Source organism: Orycteropus afer, unplaced genomic scaffold (assembly GCF_000298275.1).
Source record: "Orycteropus afer afer isolate SDZICR_OR568_19922 unplaced genomic scaffold, OryAfe1.0 scaffold00600, whole genome shotgun sequence".
NCBI classification, from domain to species: Eukaryota; Metazoa; Chordata; class Mammalia; order Tubulidentata; family Orycteropodidae; genus Orycteropus; species Orycteropus afer.
In genome coordinates, this window is record NW_006922187.1 from 232,667 (window position 1) to 259,995 (window position 27,329).

The 27,329-nt window shown below is 41.1% G+C and overlaps 1 protein-coding gene across 1 annotated transcript in view; it reads right to left on the reverse strand.

The window, feature by feature from the left end:
- The window catches only part of USP24 (ubiquitin specific peptidase 24), a 201,450-nt gene extending 189,541 nt beyond the window's left edge, over window positions 1-11,909 (reverse strand). The window contains exon 1 of the mRNA XM_007956287.2: window positions 11,589-11,909. Coding sequence (XP_007954478.1) covers window positions 11,589-11,909 — 321 coding nt within the window. The remainder of the gene's footprint in view (window positions 1-11,588) is intronic.
- Window positions 11,910-27,329: the final 15,420 nt, after the last annotated feature.

Below are 27,329 nucleotides of genomic sequence, written 5' to 3' on the forward strand. Positions count from 1 at the left end.
TTGGGAGGAACGGTTGGTGAAAGGGCTGGAGGGAGGCAGCATGTCTGGCCTTGCAGTAATAGGCCTTGGGTTACTGCTGGTAATCCTGCCTTCCCCTTGTAGGGTTAGAGGAGGTCAGAACATGTGGCCTCCTTGTCGTTTTAGCAGGGCCGTTACATTGTAGGGACTGCAATGAATGTCACAAAATAAAATGTGTATGAATTGTTGAGTGGGAAACTAATTTGCTCTGTAAACTTTCACCCATACCATACTATAAATAAATAAACAAATAGATTAAAAAAAAAAGTTCATTAAAGAAAATCAGAAAAGTTCAGAAAAATAGAAAGATAATCATAGTCCCATCACCCAAAGATAATCTTAATATTTTCATACCAGTTTATTCTAAAAATTCAGTGTACGTATTTATATGTGCTATTTTCTGAGGGCCCCAGGGCTTTTAGTTCCTTGAAAGGGTCAATGAATTAAAAAAAAATAACCACAGATCTAGTCCCAAACCCCTATTTTCTAGATGAGATAACTGAGGCTCCAAGAGGCAATTTGCCTAATAATATACAGTTGGCTAGCAACAGTTCCTGAACAGACTGTAAAGTCTCCCAAACTCCTGGTTCAATACTGTTTTAAATACTGTTTTTATTTAAGATTTTCTTTCCAAACATCCATTTAGGCATCCTAAATCCAGTCAAATACTATTGAGAGCCAGAGGTACTATGGACAGAGATAATAAAAAGAAATAGTCCTGAGCCTCAAGGCTAATGGGAAGAGAGACAGGCATATGCAAACATTTTTTCAAAAAACTGTAAGACCACGCTTTAATTAGTATATATACAATATGCAATAGGAGAAAGTGGTGGTGGAAGACAAGTGTCCCTTAAAGAGAAATGACATTTGAGGAAACCATGAAGAATGAATTGGAGTTAGCCAGGCAGATCAAATGTTGCGGAAAGCAGGCGGAAGTGAGAGTTTAGAAATAGATGGCACCTAAACTGTAAGATGGAGCTCTAGTAGCGTAGTGCCTAAGGCACTTGACTGCTAACCAGAAGGCTGGTGGTTCAAACCTACCAGCCACTCCTCAGAAAGAAGGTTGGGCAATCTACTTCCATAGTGATACCTCCTCAAAAGCCCAAGGAGGGGTCACTATGAGCCGGGTCTGACTCAACGGCACATAACAACAACAAACTGTAAGATACCAGAAAGATGCTTCCTTGTGTTTTATTGACTCTGCAGAGTCTTTTAACTGTGTGGATCATAATAAATTATAGACAACATTGAGAAGTGTGGGAATTCCAGAAAACTTCATTGTGCTAATGAGGAATATGTAAACATACAAGTAGGTTATTGTTTGAACAGAAGGGGACACTGCACAGTTTAAAGTCAGGAAAGGGTGTGCGTCAGGGTTGTATCCTTTCACCATTCTTATTCAATCTGTATGTTGAGCAAATAATCTGAGATGCTAGACTATATGAAGAGGAACACGGCATCAGGGTTGGAGGACGACTCATTAACAACCTGCGATATGCAGATGACACAACCTTGCTTGCTGAAAGTGAAGATGACTTGAAGCACTTACTGATGAACATTAAAGACTAGAGTCTACAGTAGGGATTATACTTCAACATAAACCAAACCAAAACCAAACTCACTGCTGTCGAGTCATTTTCCGACTCGTAGCGACCCCTCCTTGGGTTTCCGAAGCAGTATCTCACGGAAGTAGATTGCCCAATCTTCCTTCCAAGGAGTGGGCTGGTGGGTTTGAACCACCAGCATTCAGGTTAGCAGTCAAATGCCTTAGGCACTCCACCACCAGAGCTCCCACTTCAACATAAAGAAAACAAAAATCTTCACAACTGGACCAATAAGCAGTATCACAATTGAAGTTGTCAAGAATTTCATTTTCCTTGGATCCACAATGAACACCCATGGAAAGAACAGCCAAGAAATCAGACATCATATTGCACTGGGCAAATCTCTACAAAAGACATCTTTAAAGAGTTGAAGAGCAAAGATGTCACTTTGAAGACCAAGGTGTGTCTAACCCAAGCCATGGTATTTTCAATAGCCTCATAAGCATGTGAAAGCTGGAGAATGAATCAGGAAGACAGAGGAAGAGTTGATACCTCTGAATTATGGTGTTGAAGAATATTGAAAATGCCGTGGACTGCCAGAAGAATGGACAAATCTGTCCTGAGAAGTGCAGCTAGAATGCTCCTTAGAAGCGAGAATGGCCAGACTTGGGCTCACCTACTTTGGTCATGGTGTCAGAAGGGACCATTCCCTGGAGAAAGATATCATGGTTGGTAAAGTGGAGGGTCAACAAAAAAGGGAAAGGCCCTCAACAAGATGGATTGATACTGTGGTTGCAATGATGGGCTCAGGTATTGCAGGGATTGTAAGGATGGTGCAGGACCAGGCAGTGTTTCATTCTGTTGTACAAAGGGTTGCTTTAAGTCAGAGCCAACTTGATGGCACCTAACAACAGTAAAAAAATTGCAAGAGAGAGCAAGGAAACAGGAAAGTAGGAGATAAGACCAGACAGACAGAAACCTGGAGACTTTCAAAGAAAAGATTAGATTTTATATATAGGAGATGAGGAACCTGCAAACATTATGGAGCAGGGTTATCCATGATTAATATTTGCATTTTAGAGAGATCACTCTGGTGCTAGTGTAAGTGGCACAGAGAAACAGTAAGAAAAGGGAAAAGAATAAAACCAGAGCTGAACAGTGGGGATAGGTTGGAATTAGCAGGTCAGTCAGTAAGAATGCAAAAGCAGCCCAGGGTAATGTAGACAACTGACAATGGTAATGCCATTCACAGCATGCAAAACCTTCATATTTTCAAGAATCTAAAATATATTTTAAATTGACAATAAATTCCTTCACTGTACATTTCCAAATGTACATTTCAGAGAGAAAGTCAATTTTCAACCCCAAACTGACAACACAGAAAGGATAAATTAAAAGAAACAAAACAACAAGCCAAAGAAATGCTGAGCTGTTAATGAAAAGCCAGGTTCTGAAAGCACACTAGGCAGAAATTGAAGATTTGGCAAGAAAAATGCCCAACCAACAAGTCTTTCTGAAAAAAAATTTAATTTCAGAAACCACTGGGAAGTCTACTGATTAAGAATGTAAGTATCAAGTTGTTTACTAAGTCAGTGTTTTAAAAATGTTTCTAATATAAACACACTGTAAAAGTGATCAAATAATGTCAAATTTCACAACACAAATAACTGGCTAGATACCCAGGAAAGCAAGCTATGTGCCTGAACAACAAAGCTTATCTTTAGAAATGGGAAGACTTAGTGGGCACTTAAGATATTATTCTAAAAGGGAACTCAGCCCTACCCTGCAAAGAGGTTCTATAGACCATCACAGCTGAAACATTTTTAATTTCTGGAAAGATTATCACAGTAAAATTTCAGCTTAACTGTGTAGGCTCTTTTTTTCAAAATATAAAAAAGAAATCAAATCTACAGTTATATATTCCCTTAACTAGCTTTAGGTAGGAGCTCCGGTGGCGTAGTGCCTGAGGATTTGACTGCTAACCAGAAGGCTGGCGGTTCAAACTCACCAGCTTTAGGTACTCATCTCTAAAACAATAGTTTCTACTTTCCTTACACAGTATACAACACACACATACCATGAAGTGAAAATCAAGGCACCGATGATAAGAGGCGAGCCAGGCTCCTCAGGGTTAAAGAGAGAAGTGAACCCATAAACACATCATGGAAACAAAATGGTTATAAAATATTTTGCCAAAAACTCACCACAGAGATTATCAACAATAAATAATAATATCATCTACTACCAATAAGGGACCTGTAGTGCCATAGTGCCTCAGGCATCTGACTGCTAACCAGAAGGCTGGCAGTTCAAAGCCACAAGCTACTCCTTGGAAGGAAGGCTGGGCAATCTATTTCCGTAGAGATACCGTCTGGGAAACCAAAGGAGGGGCTGCTATGAGTTGGGACCAGCTCGATGGCAGTGAGTATTTCTTTTGTTCACTACCAACATGAGCTTAACAAAAAATTTTTATAATTCAATTGTAATTGAAAAATATAATACTGACCTATAAAAATGCCTATGATAATAACAAGAATGAGAAGTACAAGTTTAAAAAAGAAACTAAAACTCCCTAGAAGGTGAGAAAAAACACTGTTTTACTCTTTTGAAACCAAAGCACAACTGTCTTAATAGTACCTTCATAATTTATCCAAAGCTGCTTTATGTGCTCAATCTTCTTTTCTTCCTTTAAAGAAAACTAAAACCTTGCTAAAATTAAAATGCATTACATGTTCTGACCTTTCTTAGCTAGTGAGTACTGAAACCTTTTCTTGAGTGTGACATCATTAAACAATACAGTCATCCTCTCAATGGTTAGGAAGTACACAAAGCTGTTTCAAATCACCCTTGACAAACTGGCAAGCCTCTTTTGGTTGAGTCCGCTTTTAAAGTTTTCCTGTCGCTTCCTCTACCACAGAGCTGCTAGCTGTCACTTCTCACTACCAAATGTGTTTACCTCCAGCAGCTCGTCACCTCTTGTTTGGACTACTAAAAACCCCTTCTAATGTGCTAGGATATCTAATATTAAAACTTATGAGAGCTGTGTTTTTTAAAACACACAGGAGTGAAACACATGCACTTTGGGGCATTAATTTTATGAGGTTTTTTTGAAATAGTTCAATCTTACGCATTTCTGTGTTTATTTCCTTTCTGGTATGCCAAGTTTGAAATATTTCCTGGAAAACAGACCTCCAGATATGTAAAGTACATTCTACTACATCTTTCTAAATACCATAGTTATTATTAAAACTGGGTTTTTTTAAAAAAAAAACTTTTATAAAATAAACATTGTATAAGCACAAAAATATATAGTACACTGAGTATATGCTATTTAGGTTGCATTAGGGTTCAAACTCTTTCCTCACACTGTTAAACATTACCACATTTAGTTTTCTAACCCTAATTGGTTTCAAAAATTAAACTAACAGTATTATTATGCTGTATAAAACTGTCACTACCTGGTATGATTTCACTACAACCATACACTCACAGACACACAAAAGGTACTTCTTTCATGCCAAATTATAATCATTCTAACAACAAACAGCCAGGTAATTACAAGGTGAGAATCCAACCGTTAGATGAACTCATAGGCCTAGTTCCCAAAGGAGAAGAATATATTGAATTATAAAGAAATTCTTATTTCAAAATTTAGGCTATGCTGATTTCAGAGTCACCATTTTAACTCCATCTACTTTCAATTAATTTTTGAAATTATCTTAATTTCTACTCTACCGTCTTTAAATGAGATTGTTTCATTTTATGTTTTTAGCTTAACAAATCACAGTAAATCAGGAACAACTACAGGCCATTTATTCAAATCACTAATAGTTAACTAAAAGCCACTTATTTGGTATTTACTCCACACCTGACTCGACGGCACATAACAACAACAACAACAACAAGTGTATTAGGAATGTTGTGTTGGGGGAAGGGGGATATGGCATAAATTTTATACAAACCTTAATATAAACATTGACGATTTTACAATTTTTATACATTTTTAACTATCACCTACTGTGCAAAAAAGGGGGAGAAATAAATACAAATTAATATGATTTTGATGTGATTTAGATAACTACCAAACCAAAACGAAACTCACTGTTGTCAAGCTGATTTGACTCATAGCAACCCATCCTTGGGTTTCTCTACAGAAGCAGATTGCCCAATCTTCCTTCCGAAGAGTGGCTGGTGGGTTTGAACCGCTTAGGTATATTACAGCAAGACCAATTTCTAAACTCACTGTCATCGAGTCAGATCTGACTCATAGCAACCCCTCCTTGGGTTTCCGAGGCAGTATCACTACGGAAGCAGATTGCCCAATCTTCCTTCCGATGAGTGGCTGCTGGGTTTGAAACCCCTAGCCTTCTGGTTAGCAGTCAGATGCCTTAGGCACCATGCAACCAGAGCTCTCAACATCAAAAAAATGCAATGATTAAAAAAAAATGCAATGATTCTTCCAAATACTTCTAACAAAGTACCCTCCAAAAGGAATGTCTACATTAAAACAGGGAAAAAAAAACCCATGAAGTTCACAGTATTTGTTAGATGACAGTAGTAAATGTCACTTGGGAATATTTAATATCACAGACTAGAAAGCTAAAAAGTAATTCCTCAGTTAGTATGAAACTTACTGTACAAAAAATTCCATTTTAATATTTTGTAAAGACAAAAGAAAAAGAGGATGAGTCAGATGCATTTCATAACTGTTAAATTTTATAAAATGTCCATAATGGTACCTGGTTCTGATTTTCACTGAAACCCTGGATGGGATCACAATTCTTGAAGGACCAACTCTGCCAGATCTCTGTGCAGAACAGACCACAGGCAAGTATACTTAGTAGTGACCACTGGCATAAGGAACACTGAAGAATTCTGACAGCGGCCGCATTGAACATCAGGATAAGATATTTAGAGTAGCTGTGAGATTCTCACTCTCTTTAATAGAACAGACTCTTATCTTCCATAGAAGAGTTCTGAAATAATGCTGTTCAAATCAAAACTGGATAGCTCTTGAAAGTCTACATCCAACAACAATACTAATAACAACCAAATACAACTTTTCTGCAGAGCAAAACCTTTATATCACCAGAGGATATTAAAAAGGTGGATGTCTCTGCAGTTTTGTGTGGTGTTAGGTATCTGGAACTTTTTATCTGTATTATCCTTATTTCTACTGAACCAGAAACCAACAACTTTCAGTTTGCAAATTTTAATTTTCAAACCAAATTCTAATTACAGCAGGGCCCTAAATTACTAAACTGATTTACCTAACTAGCTACATGACCTTGGGAAGTCACTTCTTGTAAAATGAGAGTCTTGGACTAAGATCCACTAGAATATAATGCCCATGCCTGTTCACCACTATATTCCCAGCGCCTGGGACAGACAGAGAAGGTGCTGAGTGTTTACAGAATGAGAGGATCATTCTTGTTCCAAAATGGCAAGTATTAAACAAACTTAATCATTTTTTCCTTTTTTAACCCATTTGATTTTAATCTGTTTATTTCCAAACATTTTTAGGGGACACAAACAGAAATTTCCTATGCAGCAAATAGAAATTTAGAGAATTTAAAATAAGATAATGTTTTTTCAGATACAAAAAGGGTAACTTATACAATAGTTGAAAACCTTCACCCAGTGTTTTTTTTTTTTTTTTTGATTTCTCATTTCTTCATCCCCTCTAACCCACTATCGTGCCCTACTCCTTTCACTTTGAAAGGCAGGCAGCCAGCCGGCAGGGAGAAAGAACAGTGGACTTTCAGCAAGAGAGCCTGAGTTTCAACCCCATTTCTTCCATTAACTGATTGTTTGAACAAGCCACTTCCTTTGGAGTCTGAAAAGCTGCATTTGTAAAACAAGGGTGCTGAACACATTATTGAAGTCTCAAGTCTTCTGCTTTAAAAATCTATGAGTCACCTTTCATTCTACCTATTACCCTACTCCTACACCCTTGATTCAGTGCTCACAATAACAGTCCTACACTTGTGCAGTAGCCTCAAATTTCACCTCTTTCCTCTTTATTTTTCCTTCATATTCATATTGCTACCAAACAAATATGCTCCTAAAACCATGAGTAGAGTGAAGCACAAAGCAGCAGTTTGAAGTCAGGGAGACCTTGATCCAAAGTCAGACTCTGACACTAATTTTATCCCTAAAATCATGATGCTATTACTTATCTCAATGAGGATTTTTTTAAAAAATGTATAAAGCATCTAATACAGTGCTTGACACACTGTAAATGCTCAATAATAATTAGGACCTGTCTCTATTTCCCAAGATAAAAAATCTGTTTCCCATTGTCCACAGCAAGGATGACTAATCAGCTGCACAGGTGACAAGCAAGATTTTTTAAACCATGGAGGAAACTCTGGGCTAAATACTGCGGTGCAGTGAGTTACTTACTTTGGCCCCTTTTAGACATTCATGATCTTGTATTTTCACAATGACTGAGTGGCACTATGCAAGTAAGGTGTTCATACCCCACCAAGGGAATCAGACAGCCTAAGAAAGCAAATAAGGTGCATGGAACTCCTGTGGGGGTGGGACCATGAAAAGAAAGTATGTTGTTGTTATCATTATGTGCCGTCAAGTCAGACCCAACTCACAGCAACCCCTCCTTGGGTTTCTGAGGCGGTATCACTATGGTAGTAGACTGCCCAACCTTCCTTCCGAGGAGTGGCTGGTTGGTTTGAACCACCAGCCTTCTGGTTAGCAGTAAAGTGCCCTAGGCACTTTTGCCATCCTGCTAGGCTTAAAAAGAGAGCCAATCTCAGAGCAAAAGGGGACCTCACTACCATGAAGAAAGAAGAACTGGGAGGAGGGTATCCTTTGGACCAAAGGTCCCTGCACTGAAACCTCCTAGGCCCAGGAGACAAAGAGCTGTAATACAGGATAAGATGCAAGAGAATAAGACTCGGTGGCAGAGAAACAGTGGCATTAGAACCAGGAGACCGGTACAAGATGGCGTGGTGGGCTTACCAGCCCATGGAGCAAGGCAGCTACACTGGATGTGTCAACCCACAGAGTGAGAGTACTGAATGCCTTCAGGTAGGCGGCTTCCTGGCAGAGTAGGGTGCCTCTGGGCACTTACCTCCAGAGCTAAAGAGTTATCTAACACTTGCCCAAGCAGGGTAGGACCAAGTGCGGGCTGTGAGAAGCATCTGTCCTCAGGAGACTGAGAGGAGCTTGTCCTTAAGAGGCCAAGAAGAGTTGTCCTGCACCAAAAGCATACTTTGCCTACATGTTTCCTGATGCTGATCCCAAATTACAACCTGTTACTTCCCTAATAAACCCTGTAACTGTGCGTACGATCTGTGAGTTCTGTGTAGCCACTGCAACGAAATATAGATCCCAGCAGAGAAGTAAAGAGTGTTATGGCAGGGACAGCTGACGTGAGAACTGGTAAAAAGGTTGGAGAGAGGTATGTTCGACCTCATTCTCAGAAAACCAACACTGGGCTGGTACTGTTGTTGGTGATTCTGTCTCCTCTTTACGAAGTTAAACAGGAGGTTTGATGCTGTTGTGCCGTGTTTTTTTTTTTTTTACACACATCCTCATCAGGCTCCTTTCTGTCAGGAAACTACCTGACTGCATTTCTGCCAATATGCTTCATGGGATAAGGCAGCCTCAGACACCACCAGCCTCAGTCACTGTGAAAAGTAAACAGTGCAACCCGTCCTAGGCCAAATCCACAGGTCAAGAGGAAATGAATGAAGGCATGACACACTTCAAAAAACTACAGTCTGTCTGGGTTTACCTGAAAGCAAACTCCTCAACCTACCATTCTTGTCAAAAGAATGTACAATTCTTTGTACAGTACTTAAATGTACAGGCAATAAACTAACATTAATATTAGCCCTGAAAATTATAATTTGTTTTTTCAATCGTAAGAAATTGTTGTTGTTGTTGTTATGTGCTGTTGAGTCGGCCCCAACTCATAGTGACCCCTCCTTGGGTTTCCAGGGCGGTATCACTACAGAAGTAGATTGCCCAACCTTCCCTCTGAGGAGTGGCTGGTAAGAAATTAAAGGTGTGATAAAAGGAAAAAAAAAGAAAAAGGATGAAATTGCTCATGTAATAAAGATACGCTGAGCTTTGTAGAGTTATACAAGCATCTTTGGAAAAAGCAATGGCTTTCTTCTTGATTTCAAAACTGGGTCAAAAGAAGGAGCAAGGGGAGGAGTGATAGGGATTGGAAAGGAGCAGCAGCTCATTTCTTAAAGTGATTCAAATATATATACGTATCCATTTGCCACTGAGTCAATTCCAACTCACGGTGATGCCATGTGTGTCAGAAGAGAAGTGTGCTCCATAAGGTTTTTAGTGGCAAATTTTTCAGAAGTCAATCATCAGGCCTTTCTTCTGAGGAGTCTCTGGGTGGATCTGAATCTTCAATCTTTCAATGATCAGCCAAGCACTTTAACCATTTGTACCACCCAGAATACAGTTACTTAATTATGTTGGAATTTAAATTAAAAAAAAAAAAAATCCCAAACCAGGAATAAAAAACTTTACTTCCCTATGCAAGATAACAGTACACCTCAATTACTAGATAACAGTAATCTACCAAGTATGCAAAATTCTGGAGACAAATGAAATCTTGTGACAGAAGGTAACTTATTTTGAAGTGACACCTTTCTCAAGCTATTTTTGCCAGTGCAACTGCTGCAAAAGTATATAATTCTAAAAAATCCTTTCAGAAAGGTTAGCTTCATCGAGAATTATTCAAATTCACACATCTATTCAAAAACACAAACCCACTAATCTGACATCTGTGCTCCTCTGTGATCAGGCCAAGCTGCTCTAATGGCTCTAGCCAATGAATCTGACCAAATTTCCTGCCATGAGCTGCCATTTTTTCTGCAAAGTAATTAGTCACAAGCACTACTGCTTCTAGTTGATCTTTATTATTGTAGTAAAAGTCAGTTTTCTTCCCCATGTTCTTTGCACACATCCCAAACTAAACAAGCCTACCGTTCTCCACCTAGACTAGAGATCTGAACAAAGCCATTAAGCTGAGATCACCCTTTCTCAACAGACTCCTTGTTCACTTTCTATTATCTCTGATATTGTTCTGGTTCCCTGGGAGTATCACCCCCAGTACCAATTTAATCCTTCTCCCCTGTCTAGATTTCCTTCATTCCTATCCTTAATTACCACCACCAATTCCTTACCTAGTCTTAGTCACAGCTTCATCCTCCAATGTCAATCCCCATCACTGGCCAGTCCCTCCTCTGCTCCAGGTTCCTGCCCCTAATTTCTCCCAGTCCAATCCCCACCCCTTTAACATATGACCTTGTTAAAGGCTGGCTCCCCAAAACCAGACTACTGCAGTTGAGCTTCTTCCCCTACCTTTTATCAATTCCCATTGCTGGCCCCTGCCCAGACCCTCCTATTGCAAACCGGACCCAATCTCCCCTCTTTCTAATCCTTGGCTAACAACCAAGCCCCGTTCCTAGCAATGCCCCTCTTAACTTCAGCAGAGGCCACCACTCTGGCTGGCCCATCCCACTTCTGACTCTGAACCTGGCGCCTCCCTAATCCTTCAGCGAAACCTAGTGCCACGAGTCTGCGACCTAAGCCTACTCTCCTGCTATTCCCTACCAGACACCCTGATAACATGCGTCCCCTACATCAACACACTCCATGCTAATGTTTCTGTCTTCCTACATCTCCAGCTCCATACCCCCAACTCTGACCCCTCAGCCAGCTCCCCGAGCGTGCTCAGTTCCGGGCTTAAGAGACCCTCCCTCTCCCCACCTGGCAGCGCGGCCATGCTAGCCATCCTTAACTCCCACTGAGACCTTGTCTTCCGTGGGGGACCGAGTGGTTGTCTTCTCCTCACATGACCTCCCCCCCACCCGACTGTAACTGGAACCAGGTACTCTTCTCTCTCTGTGCACACCTGCTCCCATTACGACCCCCTCCCAGTGCTCTATTGCCACTCCAAGCCCAGTGGGGGGTGTTCCCTCCCCACGAACTATATATACCAAGAGGACTTTCCCCGTAAGGGTCTCTCCTCACCTCCGCGTCCACCACCTCGTGGTAGGCAGGCGGGGGGTCGAAGCCGCCCCCGCCTCCGGTGTTCCCGCCGCGGGAGGGGCCGCTACCGCTGTCGCCTCCGCTGTCGCCCCTTGGGCCCCCGCCAGGCCCGGGGCTGGGGCCGCCGCCGCTGTCCATAGGCTCGTAGCCGCCGTAGTCCAGGCCGGGCCGCTCGTTGGTGAGCAGCGCCACGGCCTCATTGATGTCGTTCTTGGCCAGGCGCAGGGCCTTGCGGATGGTGGCGGGGTCCGAGAAACCCATGCACAGCAGCGTGGTCATGTGCTGCTCCTCCTCCGATTCCATGGTTCAGGCCTCCGGGCTGCACCGGTGCAAGCGGCGAAGCTGCGGGTTCCCGGCCTGGCGGGCCGCGCGGCGCTACCTCCGCGCTGTTCCCGCGCCCGGGCAAGCCCCTGCGCTCCTGCCCTGCGTGTTCCGCAGCCGCAGGGCCAGGTTGGGTGCAGGCGTGGGCGCCGCGAGCCGAGCTAGTGCGGTGGGGCGCTCAGACACGGCAGCGACCCGGCCCAGCCCTGCGCGCCGCCATGTTGGCCTCCTCCTTCCCTCCTCCTCCCCCTTCTCTTTCTCCTCCCCCGGCTCTCTGGGCCGCGCCTCCACTCCCGGAAGCTACACGAGCCACGATAAGGCTCGATGTCTACCAGAGAGGGTATTTGTTGTTGTTCTGTTTTTTTTTAAATAAAAACAACGAAGGGAGAGGCCACCCTGCCGAGAGTCTCTAGAGTGAAAGGGTTGCCGTGAGGCTCAGCCAGAGGCGAGGAAGGGCCCTCCGTCGTCCCCCCGCCCGCACATGTCTCCAGCAACAGGTTCCCTCGGGAGCGGGAGGGGCTGGAGCGAAGCGCTGCTCGCAATGCTGAGTGTCTCTCGGCCCACTCCGAGCCTCCCCGAAATACCCCAAGCTGTCTGGATCCTTCCCAGCGCAGACGGTGGTTCCCTCCCCCTCCCACCCGTGAATCTCAGAACCGCATCTGGATTCCCCCTCCCGTACTTGCTCAGCCCAGTGCGACCCGAAATGCACCCAATTCTAAATGGAATTCACTCAGTAGCTACTGTACTCCACCTCCAACCCCGCCTGAAATGCACCAAGATTCCACGGAAATTCACCCACAACGCTGCCTGAAATGTTCCTCAAAACCAACATAAATTCATCCCCCAACTAGACATTAGGACCCTGAATTCCTCCAGCCCTCAATGAAATCACCCTAAACCGGTTGAAATTAATTCCCAACCCAGACTGGATTTTTCTTCCAATTTAGATTGACCACCTGTCCCCACTGAACCCTGTCTGAAATCTACCAAACTGTCAGGCTGAAATTACCTGGAGTCTGAAATCTATTTTCCCAAACGGAAGTCTAAATCCCAATGCTTTCTATGAAACCACCAAAAACCCAAACTGCATCATCCTCAGCCACAGATTCACACAAACACTTTGGATATCTCTTTCCATCGATGCTGACCCACCCACCCGTATCTTTACTGTAGTCTTTGGCTTAGGGTTCCTTCTTTGTTCCTGCCCGTTGGAAGGTCCCTTATTCCTGTTTTTTTCGCCCTTTGAGCAGTCCTCTTCCTCTTGAAAGATCCGATGTTTTTGCTTTCTCTTCCCACCCTTAGGACTGGTGCTCTGGGACCTTATCTTTAGCCTACTTGTTTCCACCATCTAAGCCTTGGTTTTTGTAGTCCCTCCCCCCCACCACCCCCTCTTCAGTTTCCTTCAAGTCATGCTTCTAGTTTCTTTCCCCACCCTCTCCCAGTATCCTGAAGCCTTTTCCTTATGTTAAGACATGCTTGCAAACTTAGTTCATCTCCTAATGTCCTTACCAGGGACGAATTACCCAGTAAGGAAGGTAAATGTTTAGGGCACCAACAAAACAGTTGCCCAAAGCAAAGACCCATAGATGCCAAGCAGACAGGACACAAGGAAAAGCAGCATTGCAGTGGAAGGGAACTGGCAGAGCACTAAATGAAACTAATAACATATGTATATGATAACAATTATATTTTTCTTTTCATTTCAGACCAATGCGGTCTGACATTCAGCTCTTTTTCATGGACGACCTAAGAATGTGCCAGTGGCACTGTAATCACATGACTTATAATGTATCTGGTTCTGTGCAAGGCAAATCAAAGCTCTTCAGATTTGTGTCATTCTCTTTGCCATAACCCCATAGGGTATCAGCAGTAGTCCAATGAACCACTATGAAGACACAGCATCAAAGGACAGAAAGTGAATGCACAAGTTATTAAGTATTATTTCAAGAAAATACTCACAGAGATCTGCCAAGGACCTCCCAACAAATATGATGAATGAAATTATTTCACATTGCCTTTTAAGTACGTACTATTTCTTTTGACTATCTCAGACTTGATGAACAAAATTATATGTTCAAAATTATTTTTCAATTTGCTAATTTTCAATGATAAATTTTTATAAAATGTGATAAAAATTTTGATAAATTATACTTGTTTTATAAGTTTTATTTATTTTCAGTTATTCAAATTTATTTGCTGTGGTAGAACTAAAATGAAAATGTGACATAATTTTAATTGGGAGCTCTGGTAACATAGTGCCTAAGGCACTTGACTGCTAACCAGAAAGCTAGTGGTTCAAACCCACCAGCCACTCCTCAGAAGAAAGGTTGGGCAATCTCCTTCCATAGTGATACTGCCTCGGAACCCGAGAAGGGGTCGCTATGAGTCGGTCCGACCGCAAAGCACATAACAACAACAACAACATAATTTTAATTACAGGTAAAATGAAAAGAGAACAATTAAGTGGTGCATAAAAGCAAAAACTTACTGAAAATAAAAAGAAAAGAATTTGTGAATCCCTAAAGACAATTCCAAAATTAACTTCTTTTTTAAAATGTAATGGCTCAGAAGAGACTTATTCCATGGAACACTGGAGTTTAATGGGTGCAAATCATTGTACTAGTAGTGCTAGGGCTGAAATTACTAATAGCAGTACAAATATAACAGAATTTTTTCCAAATTCTATATCCATTCCTTGCTGTAGTGAAAAAAAAAAAGTGAATACTGGTGTAGAAAGTGAAACTATTTTAGAATCTGAAATTGCTGCATTTGCAGACCACACAAATAACAGAAATACAGATTCTGCTTTGTGAAATAATTTTTCCTCTAATGATGTAAATTATTATATTGAAAGAGGGCCAAGTGATTATCAACATCACAGTGGACCATTTGAAAAGTCACGTTGAAAATTTTTGGATGGTAAACACAGTTCTGCAGCCAGAATATATCTCTAGGTTACAAAGTTAATGGTGAAAATTTTAAGAGGGGTGGCTACTGTATTCTCCATCAGTCAGCTCTGTGTATTGCTTTGTTTGCAAACTATTCAGTTCTAAATAATTTAATTCTCAATTTGCTATGAATGGATTTAGCAATTGGTGCAACTTGAATATGATTGATAAATATGAAAACAGTTCACAGAAATTGTATGTTGTCTTATTTAAACTGAAGACATGGTTTTGGCTTAGCTCATGAACTGGAAACACAGATTACTGAAGAATGTCAGTAATTTTTTTGTGGGGGGAGGTGTTTTGCAACGTTTTGTTGCTGTCATTATAACAATCACTGAATGTGGACTATCTTTCTAAGGAAGAAATGAAGTGTTTGAGTCCCCACTAAATGGAAATTTTAGGGCTTTACTTGAACTTCTTGCTCAGTTTGATCCATTTTTAGCAGGTCACATCTCAAAATATTGTACCAAAGGAAGGGGCAACCCATTATATGTGTGTAAAAGAACGTCTGAAGAAATAGTAAACTTAATAAGTGATAAAGTTTGATAACTGTTTTCAGTGAAACAAGTATAGCTGAATATTTTCAGCTTGTCTGTAGATTCCACTCCAGATCTATCACATACAGGTCAACTAAGTATGTTTTAAGATACATTATCTCCAACAGATGGAAAACCTGTAGAGTGATTTACTAGCTTAAAAAGTCATACTGGTGAAGAAATTGAAAATTAAGTGTTTCACCATTTATGTGAAGTTTGCAAAATTGATTTTTCTAAGAGCAGAGGCCAATCCTATGACAATACTGCCAATATGTCAGGGCATTATGAAGCCATGCTACAAAATATGTTAGAACGTAAGAAATATGCCATTTTCATACCACGTACTGTGCATCCACTCAATTTTGTAGGACATAGTGCAGTAGATTGTTGTCTGGAAGCAGCTGATATTTTTTCTAATGTTCAATTATTCTACATGTTTTTTGTTGCCTCTACTCACCAACGGGCAGTTCTTAAAAATATCTGTTGTCGTTGTTGTTATGTGCCGTCCAGTCGGCCCCGACTCAGTGACCTCTCCTTGGGTTTCCGAGGCAGTATCACTATGGAAGTAGGATTGCCCAACCTTCCTTCCGAGGAGTGGCTGGTGGGTTTGAACCGCCAGCTGTCTGGTTAGCAGGCAAGTGTCTTAGCCACTATGATTATTAAAATACCTTTCTAATACATATTGGGAAGCACATGCTGTAGCAATGAGTGCAATCCTGAAATCATACACTCAGATTGCAGATGCCTCAGAAAATATTGCTGAAGATCAGACACAGAAATGAGATATCAAAAGAGAAGCTGAAAATATTACTAACAAAATGTAAACATTGGAGTATATATTATGTTGGCTATGTGGAATAATGCTTGCAGCATTTTCATTGAACAAGCCAAGCTATCCAAGATTCAGAAGTGAATTTAAAGACATGCACTGATCTCCACCAGTCATTAACAGAGTATTTACATAATTTAAGAGAAGATTTTGAGAAATTTGGAAGCACAACAAAACAAATAATGCCAAGGGACCATTCCCTGGAGAAGGATGTCATGCTCCGTAAAGTGGAAGGAGGGAGCTCTGGTAGCATAGTGGCTAAGGCACTTGACTGCTAACCAGAAGGCTGGTGATTCAAACCCACCAGCCACTCCTTGGAAGGAAGATGGGGCAATCTACTTCCATAGTGATACTGCCTCGGAAACCCAAGGAGGGGTCGCTATGAGTTGGGTCTGACTTGATGGCACTTAACAACAACAACAACAAAGTGGAAGGTAAGCAATAAAGGGGAAGACCCTCAAGGAGATGGATTGACACAGTGGCTGCAACAATGGGCTCAGGTACAGCAATGATTGTGAGTCTGGCACAGGACTGAGCAGTGTTTCGTTCTGTTGTACATAGGGTTGCTATGAGTTGGAACTGACTCGATGGCACCTAACAACAACAACAACAACAGATTGTCAAGCAGTTTAACATATCAAAAGTATTAGAAAGAAACAAGTAAATGACAAGAATGCTCCAGATGTATCATTGAGTTTCAGAGATCAATTTCACATAACCATATACTACACCGGGAGCTCTGGTGGCGTAGTGCCTAAGGTATTTGACTGCTCACCAGAAGGCTGGCGGTTCAAACCCATCAGCCATTCCTTGGAAGGAAGATTGGGCAATCTAGTTCCTTAGTGATACTGCCTCGTAAACGCAAGGAGGGGTTGCTATGAGTCACAATCAACTTGTCAGCAGTGAGTTTGGTTTGGTTTATATACTACACCATCTTGACACACTTGAATCTGGCATGAAAAGAACAAAAGTGTATGAAGTTCTTTCAAATAGATTTTCCATCTTAAATAATGTTGACCTACCCCATGAAGAACATGAAGAGCATCCAAGAAATTAGTGAAGCCTTATCCTAATGACTTAAATACAAATCTTATGGAGAAGTGCAACAATTTTTTATATGAGAACTAAGTTTACAGATTCAGGCAAGACAAATTTTACTCATGTAGCTATGTATGATTTCATAATAACCAAACCAAACCAAACCACTGCTGTCAAGTCAGATCCGACTCATAGCAACCCATCGTTGGGTTTCCGAGGTGGTATCACTGTAGAACTAGACTGCCCAATCTTTCTTCTGAGGAGTGGCTGGTGGGTTTGAACCGCCAGCTTTCTGGTTAGCAGTCAAATGCCTTAGGCGCTACACCACCAGAGTTCCTATAATTTCATAATAGAAGATAAAATACAATGCATATTTCCCAATATTGAGATTGCTTTATGCATATTTCTAACTTTAGTGATCACAAACTGCACAACAGAACACTCATTTTCATTCCTAAAGAGACTCAAAAACCTTCAATGTACAACAATGATCTAAGAAAGATTTGACTTTGTGTTAGACTGGGTTCTCTAGAGAAACAAAAACCAGCAAAGCTTATATATAGAGGAAGAGAGAGAGAGAAATTTATCTTAGGAAAATGGCTCACAAACGTATAGAAGCTGGCAAGTCCAAAGTCCCTGGAGGAAACATCAGGCTGAAGGCAGCCTTAGCTTCCGCAACCACAGGGGGCTGAGAAATTCAAGGCTGGCAGGCAGTACACTGGTTGTTGACTCCAATGAAAGACAAATCCAAGATCTCCAGGCCGAGCGGTGGGCTGCTCACTCACAGAAGGTTGTAGTCAGCACACCAGTGTCCCAATCCACAGAAGAATGTCTCTCTTCCCAGGATGTCCCTGGATATCCTGGAAGCAGGCCACACCCCTAGGGAAACTCCCCTTGGGCAGATTGGTCGCTCAGAATACAGTCATCTGATCCCATCATGGGAACAACCACACAGAACTGGGATCCAGCCAAGTTGATACACAGCTCCAACTATCACAACTTATTATCCTTATTATATATGGAAGTAGATATTGTTTGGCAGCTTGATTGTGATAAAATCACTGAAGAATTTGTAGGAACAAAGAGTAGAAAGAAATGTTTTTAATTATAACATGTTAGAGATGAATATCTAGCTGTGAATAAAATATAGTAATTTGTAGTAATGTTTGTTTTCTGATCATTAGATTTTATTTTATGACATCTTTTCATTTATTCATTTGTAATTATAGCATTTACTATGAAACAAGCATCAAAATTGAAGTATGAGCCTTTTAAAGCAAAATTGGTAAAAATCACTTTTTCTTTGTGGGAAATCAACAGAATTTTACATTGATTGTTGAAACAACTAAGTTCATGGACTCATTTTCTTTGTTGTAGAATATATGGTGTTTTGGTTCTCTAGTGCTGCTGTCACAGAAATACTATAAGTGGATGGCTTTAACAAACAGGGATTTATTTATTTTCTTACAGTTTAGGAGGCTAGAAGTCCAAGTTCAAAGTGCCAGTTCCAGGAGCTGGGTAAAAGGCCCTCAACCTTGGGTTTCAGCTCTGCCTCTCATTTCAGGCTCATTGGAGCTGGAGGCTTCTTGTAACTCAGGCAGCTGCTAACCGCTAAGGCTGATGAACTCAGAGTCGGCAAGTAGAGAGGCACAATCCCAAGATCAACAGGCACATGGCAGACTACTAGCAAAAGTCCAGGAACAATCCCAAAGGCAATGTGGTTGACCACTGAGATGAAGAGGGCCAAATACAGGATCCAGATGTGTCAAAAGCTTGAGACCTTTCGCAAAGTTTCTCCTTATAGACTATAAACAGAGAACACCCCAAAGGCAGCTACTTAGCTGCTTACAGCAGATTACAGAATGGAGGTGATCATAATCTTCACTGTGAGGAATAATTACATCCAGCTGCCCAGCCACTCAATACCATGGCCTTGTCAAGTAGACACACAACTTTAGCTACCACATATAGAATGTTTTCTTTCTAGAAAATGTGGTATATAGTAAAAATCTTAGTACCTTGCATCAACTAAAAATTTTGTAATCCAATTCATCTCAGCCTGCAAAAATGCTGTATGCCACTTTTGTGTTTAATCACTAATAGTATAATCACATTTAAAAAGGAGTTACATCATGGATAGTTAACATACACACACACATACATACATATACCCACCCACTGTCATTGAGTCAATTCTGATTCATAGTGACCCCAACTGGATTTCCAAGGCTGTAAATCTTTACAGAAGTAGATTGCTTCATCTTCCTTCTGCACAGGCACTGCACCACTGGAGCTCCTTACATACACATATATGTATATATATAACTCACATATCCTGTTCAAATGCATGTGTAAACAGAGGAGAGGGCATCACAGATTATCAGTGTTTAGAGCCTTCACGTTCCTTAATCTGGTCCTGGCCCTCACTCTACTTTCTTCTTCAAACTGAAATTCACCAATTAACTTTTTTTCTCATCTCATCAAACCCCTCTTGCTACCAACCTAGCACTCGCTAAAATCTTTACATATCCCACATCTTAAATCAGCGGCAAAAAAAAAAACCAAACCCCAACTCAGTGACATTGATTCAATTCTGACTCATAGTGACCCCCTTTGGGGGGCTGTCAGTGGGAGGATAATATCCATACTCCTACAAGGAAGACCAATTGATACTACTATTATTCAAATTTACATACCAATCACTAAAGCCAAAGATGGAGGAATTGAAGATTTTTACCAACTTCTGCAATCCAAAATTGACCAAACATGCAATCGAGTGATTGGAATATGAAAGTTGGAAACAAAGAAGGATCATCAGTAGTTGGAAAATATGGCCTTGGTGATAGCAATGAAGCCAGTGATCTTATGACAGAATTTTGCAAGACAGATGACTTATTCATTACAAATATATATATACTTTTTCCTTAAACAAAATAAATGGCAGCTATACACATGGACCTTGCCAGATGGAAAACACAGGAATGAGATCGACTACATCTGTAGAAAGAGGTGATGGAGCTCAGTACCTTCAGTCAAAACAAGGCCAGGAGCTGACTATGGAACTAACCATCAATTGCTCATGTGCAAGTTCAAGTTGCAGCTGAAGATAATTAAAACAAGTCCATGAGAGCCAAAATATGGCCTTTATTATATCCCACCTGAATTTATAGACCATCTGAAGAACAGATTTGATGCATTGAACATGAATGACCAAAGACCAGATGAATTGTGGGAAGACATCAAGAATATCATCCATGAAGAAACCAAATAGTCATTAAGAAGACAGGAAAGGAAGAAAAGACAAAAATGGATGTCAGAAGAGACTCTAAAACTTGCTTTTGAATAATGGAGAGTAGCTAAAGCAAATGGAAGAAATGATGAAACAGAAGAGCTGAATAGAAGATTTCAAAGGGCAGCTTGGGAAGACAATGTAAGGTACTATAATGAAATGTGCAAAGACCTGGAGTCAGAAAACCAAATGGGAAGAACATGCTTAGCTATTTCTCAAGCTGAAAGACAAGAAAAAATTCAAGCCTGGAGTTGCAATATTAAAGGATTCTATGAGCAATTTATTGAATGATGCAGGAACCATCAAAAGAAGATGGAAAGAATACAGTCACTGTACCAAAAAGAATTGGATGAAGTCCAACTATTTCAGGAGGTAATATATGATCAAGAACCAATGGTATTGAAGGAAGAAGTCCAAGCTGCACTGAAAATTTAGCTAAAACAAGGCTCCAAGAATTGATGGAATATCCCCTGAGATGTTTCGAAAAATGGATGCATTACTGGAGGTGCTTACTCATTTATACCAAGAAATTTGGAATACACCTACCTGGCCAACTGATTGGTGCCCATTCCAAAGAAAGATGATCAAACAGAAAGTGAAAATTATCAAACAATATCATTAATATCACAGGCAAGTAAAATTTTGTTGAAAGATAATTGGTTGCAGCAGTACATAAATAGGGAATTGCCTGAAATTCAAGCCCAATTGAGACTTGGATCAAGGGATATCATTGGTGACGTCAGATTCATCCTGGCTGCAAGCAGGTATATATGAAAGATGTTTACCTGTGTTTTATTGACCATGTAAAGGCATTCAACTGTGTGAATCATAACAAATTCTGAATAACATTGCAGAGAATGGGAATTTCAGAACACTTAATTGGGCTCATGAGGAACTTGTGCATAGACCAACAGGCAGTTGTTTGAACAGAACAAGGGGATACTGCTATTTAAAATCAAGAAAAGTGTGCAACAGGGCTGTATTCTTCCACCACATTTATTCAATCTATTTGTTGTTGTTAGGTGTCAGAGTCAGTTCTGACTCATAGTGACATTATGTACGACAGAATGAAACGCTGCCCAGTCCTGTGTCAGCCTCACAATCCCTGCTATACCTGAGCTCATCGTTGCAGCCACTGTGTCAATCCATCTTGTTGAGGGCCTTCCTATTTTTTGCTGACCCTCCACTTTACTGACCCTTTCTCTAGAGAATGGTCCTTTCTGACAACTTGACCAAAGTAGACAAAGTCTGGCCACTCTCACTCCCAAGGAGCATTCCGGCTGCACTTCTCAGGACAGATTTGTTCATTCTTCTGGCAGGCCATGGTACTTTCAGTATTCTTTGCCAACACCACAACTCAAAAGCATCAACTCTTTTTTGGTCTTCCTTATTAATTGTCCAGCTTTCACATGCATATGAAGTAATTGAAAACACTATGCCTTGGGTTAGGTTCACCTTAGTTTTCAAAGAGACATCTTTGCTCTTCAGCACTTTAAAGAGTTCTCTTGCAGCATATTTGCCCAGCACAATATGTTGTCTGATTTCTTGACCGCTGCTTCCCTTGGTGTTGATTGTGGAACCAAGTAATATGAAATCTTTGACTACTTCAATCTTTTCTCCATTTATCATGATGCATTTTCCCCATAGAATCTTTCAGTGTTGCAACTCGAGGCTTGAATTTTTTCTTCAGTTATTTCATCTTGAGAAATGCTGTGGTAGTTCAGTTTGTGTGTCAACTTGGCTGGGCCTGGTTGAGTGGCTGAGCAGCTGGTGATAGTTATTCCCCATGATGAGACTGGCAATCAACTCCATGGTGGGATCTACCACAAGCAGCTGAGTAAGCTGCCTTTGGGATGTGGTCTGCTTCCTGTATAGAAGGAGAAGCCTTGGGGTTAGTCTTCAGCTTATGGCACGCTTGGACCCTGCATGTAGTCATGTCGGTGTTCGGCAGCCTGCTATGCTCTGCTGACCTTGGGACTTACAATGGACGTAAGTTAATGGCCTGCCATGTAGTTTGGTAACATTGGAACTGTGCCTTTTTACTTGTTAACCTTGGGCTTCTCAACCTCAGCAGCCAGCAGCTGTCTGAGTGAAGAAATACCTCTAGCTCCAGTGGGCTGGGAGCAGGAGGCAGAGCTGGACCCCAAGGTTGAGGGGTTTTCACCCAGCCCCTAAGGCCTGGCACTTTGAACTTGGACTTAAAGCTTCCTGAACTGTAAGAGAATAAACTCCTGTTTGTTAAGGCCATCCCATTTGTGGTATATTCCTGTCAGAGTGGCACTAGGGAACCAGAACAGAATTCGGTACTGAGAGAGTGGGGTGCTGCTCTGACAGATACCTAAAATGTAGAAATAGGAGTGGAGTGGGTCCTTGACCTGAGACCTTGGCAGAGAGACCCCAGCATATGGCATGACAGACAGCAGGAGCAGAGCAAGAGACTGGCATGAGAGATGGCAGGAGCAGAGCCGAGAGAACCGGCATGAGACAGAGACAGCCTTACCAGCCCACGGAGGAGAAAGCTTGATGCCTTTGGGTAGGCAGCTTCCTGGCGGAGTGGGTTGCCTTGGGGCATTAATTGGTGAAGACACCAGTATAAAATGGAGTAGCAGGTTGGCCAGCCCATGGAGCAAGAAAGCTGAGTGCTTTTGGGGCAGGAAGATTCCTGGCAGAGTGGGTTGCCCTCAGGCATCAATTGGCAGAAGCGGAGAGACCAAGGAAACGGAAGCGGAGCTGCCTCAGCCTGAAAGGGTAGGACCATGGCCTTTGGGGGTGGAACCACTACAGCTCCCTAGGTTTCAAAGAGCCAGACCTTCACCAACTTGGTTCTGGAGTGTGGGACTGTTCGTTCATGTGAGCCAGTGGGATGGAGCCATAGCTGTTGCCCAAGAGTGAGGGTGCAGGGCTGCCATGCCTAAGAGGGAGAGGTATGGGGCCTGCCAGGCCACGGGGGTGAGGTCACCATTTAAAGGAACTAGGGGACTGCTTAGCCATCCAGTGGAGGAGATCTGTACAGATGCCACCCAATGAAGAACTGTATAGGTGCCAAGTTGACAAGGGGTGGAATTGTGGTAGTTCAGTTTGTGTGTCAACTTGGCTGGGCCTGGTTGAGTGGCTGGGCAGCTAGTGGTAGTTATTCCCCATGATGAGACTGGCAATCAACTTCCTGGTGGGATCTATCACAAGCAGCTGAGTAGCAGCCTTAGGGATATGGTCTGCTTCCTGTATATAAGGCGAAGCCTTGGGGATAGTCTTGAGCTTATGGCATGCTTGGACCCTGCATGTAGCCATGTTGTTGTTCAGCAGTCTGCCATGCTCTGCCGACCTTGGGACTTACAATGGACTTAAGTTAATGGCCTGCCATGTGGTTTGGTAACATTGGTGCCTTTTTACTTGTTAACTTTGGGCTTCTCAACCTCAGCAGCCAGCAGCTGTCTGAGTGAAGAAATACCTCTAGCTCCAGTGGGCTGGGAGCAGGAGGCAGAGCTGGACCCCAAGGCTGAGGGGCTTTCACCCAGCCCCTAGGGCCTGGAACTTTGAACTTAAAGCCTCCTGAACTGTAAGAGAATAAACTCCTGTTTGTTAAGGCCATCCCATTTGTGGTATATTCCTGTCAGAGTGGCACTAGGGAACCAGAACAAATGCCGAGCATTATTCTTCCCTTTTCGTTTTCTAACTCCGGATCTTTGCACATTTCATTACAATATTCAGTCTGTATTCTGAGCAGATAATCTGAGAAGTTGGACTATGCCAAGAATGCAGCATCAGGATTGGAGGAAGACTCATTAACAACCTGCAATATGCAGATAATACAACCTTGCTTGCTGAAAATGAAGAGGACTTTAAGCACTCACTGATGAAGATCAAAGACTACAGTCATTGGTATGGATTACATCTCAACATAAAGAAAATGAAAATCCTTATAACTGGAAAAATAAGCAACATCACTATAAATGGAGGAAAATATTGAAATTGTCAAGGATTTAATTTTATGTGGACCCACAATCAATACCTATGGAAGCAGTAGCTAAGAAATCAGACATCATATCACACTGAGCAAATCTGCTGTGAAAGACCTCTTTAGAGTGTTAGGAAGCAAAGATGTCACTTTAAAGACTAAGTTGTGTCCAAGCCATGGTATTTTCAGTTGCCTCATGTGAAAGCTGGAAAATGTGTAAGGAAGACCAAAGAAGAGTTGATGCTTTTGAGTTGTGGTGTTGACAAAGAATATTGAAAACACCATGCACTGCCAGAAGAATGAACAAATCTGTCCTGGAAGAAGTGCAGCCAGAATAGTCCTTAGAAGCAAGAAGAGTCAGACTTCCTCTCACCTACTTTGGTTGTGTTGTCAGAAGGGACCATTCCCTAGAGAAGGATATTATGCTTGGTGAAGTAGAACATCAGCAGAAAAGGAGAAGAGATGGATTGACACAGTGACTGCAAGCTCTGGCTCAAGTATAGCAAGGATTGTGTGGAAGGCACAGGACCAGGCAGAATTTTGTTCTGTTGTACATAGGGTAGCTATGAGTTGGAATTGACTTGACAGCACCTAACAATAACAACAACATTGCTTACATTTAAATGGAGTAACTGTGTTTATTGTATTGATTGAAGACTATATTATAGATTAAAGACTAGGTCTAATATTCAAATAAAATCTCTTAATTTGTGAATGAAAATAACAAAACCAATCACCCCTCTTCTTACATTTCTGAACAAAGAGAACCTGCTAAGGAAGAATGCCTACAGTTGGATCAGGCCAGAATATGTATATTGAAATAAAATTTCATTAAGTTTATCAACTTCTAATTACTTAATGAAGTTTTAATATTTATCTGTGGTATATGAAGAATTTGGAAGGAAGACTGGGTAATCTACTTCCATAGAGGTACCACCTTGGAAACCCAAGTAGGGGTCACTGTGAGTCGGAACCAACTCAACAGCAATGCATTTTGAGTTAAATGAAGAATAAATATAATCTAAAGTACAAGTCAACACAAGCAGCCTATCATTGTATAGGTATATCCCGAGGTATTTAATTAATTTATTCAACAAAATATATTATGAGTGTTTACTAAGTGTCAGGAATAGTTTCTGGCATCAGTGATGCAATACTGAACAAAGATAAAATTTGATAATGGCAAATCAATGGCAATCACCTTTGCCCTGTGTTTCAAGAGTTAATTCAGTGACCAAATTCAGAAATGAACTACAAGGGGAGAGAAAGTAACAGATAAGGAAAAATTATTTGTTTACTACTAAGTCTTGAAATAGAATACAAGAGCTAATGAGACAGCGCAGACCAATTCAGATGGCACATAAAAAGATTTCATCAACAGTGGCAAGTTTATAGAACATGACAGAGGAAGCAAAGAAGGAAGCAGAGAAAAACAAAGTCTGTGATAAAAACTGGAAAGGAGCCACAGAAGGCTACAGAAAACAAGGAAAGCCATTTTTGAACCAGATCCTGGAGTGACTGAAAAGCCAGAGTGTCATTTGAGGTTGCAAGTAGTATAATCACACTTTTTTGCATGTAAGAAAGCAAGTTAGTACTTTAGACCCTGTTGAATTGGGATAGCAAGAGAGGAGTCTATAGTATGAATATTCATATTTTTCATTTACATGTTTATTTTTATTGCAGTAACATCCAGAAAATGTTAAAAAGACCAAAAAATTTAAATAGCATTCATTACATATATTTCCTGCTCCAGAAACTTCTAATGGGGGGGAGGGGGAGCAAAGTCTTGAAAAATGTGTGATGGATCCTAAAGACAAGACATTATGATTTTTCTAATACTAATGAAATGATTTAAAATATATTTATTGAGTTTATTTTGAGCCAGGCTAAGGACTGGGGAGACAACTGTAAGACATGCAGTTTTCACTCTTTCACTATTTATAATGAGAGACAGGCAAATAAGCAATAATTATAAAGTGTGGTAAGTACTTTGGTAGGGGTATCATCAGGATGTAAGGGGAGTGCATTGTGGGGATACATAATAAGTCTAGGGGATCTGGAAGGTTTCCCAGAGAAGTGATATAAACTGATAGAAAATAGAAAAGCCAGGAAAAAGAATACAAGATGAGGGGAGAGAGTTCCAAAGAATTGGAATAGAGTGTGCAAAGACCTACTAGTGCGGGAGAGTAAACCAAATTGGAGGAATGAAAAGCCAGTTGAGTATGGCTGGATGCAGAGTTCTAGAGAGGCAGTTGTGAGAGGAAAAGCTAGAAAGGTAGACAGACATCAAATCCCAGAAGGCTGCTTAAATTATGATAAAGAGTTTAAACTGTTATCTGAGGAAATGGGAACCCAATGAAACATTTATACAGATTAAGTTTTAAACAGATCAATCTAACTTCAGTGTAGAGAATGCTTTAAAAGGAAGAAGAGTGAAGGCAGACAGCCCAGTTGGTGATCTAAGACCAGTTAGCCTTCTTAGGCAACTACTTTGAAATAAAGAGTTGAGTTGTGTTTTTTCTATTCAGTCTACAATCTTCATCTCTCTGTTACTGGTTTTCAGAACCAATGTCTATGTGTGGTATTCTTCATATTGATCTGTAATGGAGTCTGCAGAGATTCAGGAATTTGTGCCTTGAGGTCTTTGATTAGCTTGGAAAATCTTAACTATTATTTTGCCAAATATTATTTATGTTTCCTTCTCTCTCTCCCTTTTATTCTGGGACTTCAATTACATCAATTAAATCAATGTGTGGCCTTTCCCCTGAATCCCATGTCTCCTATACTTGTTTCTGTAAATTTTATTG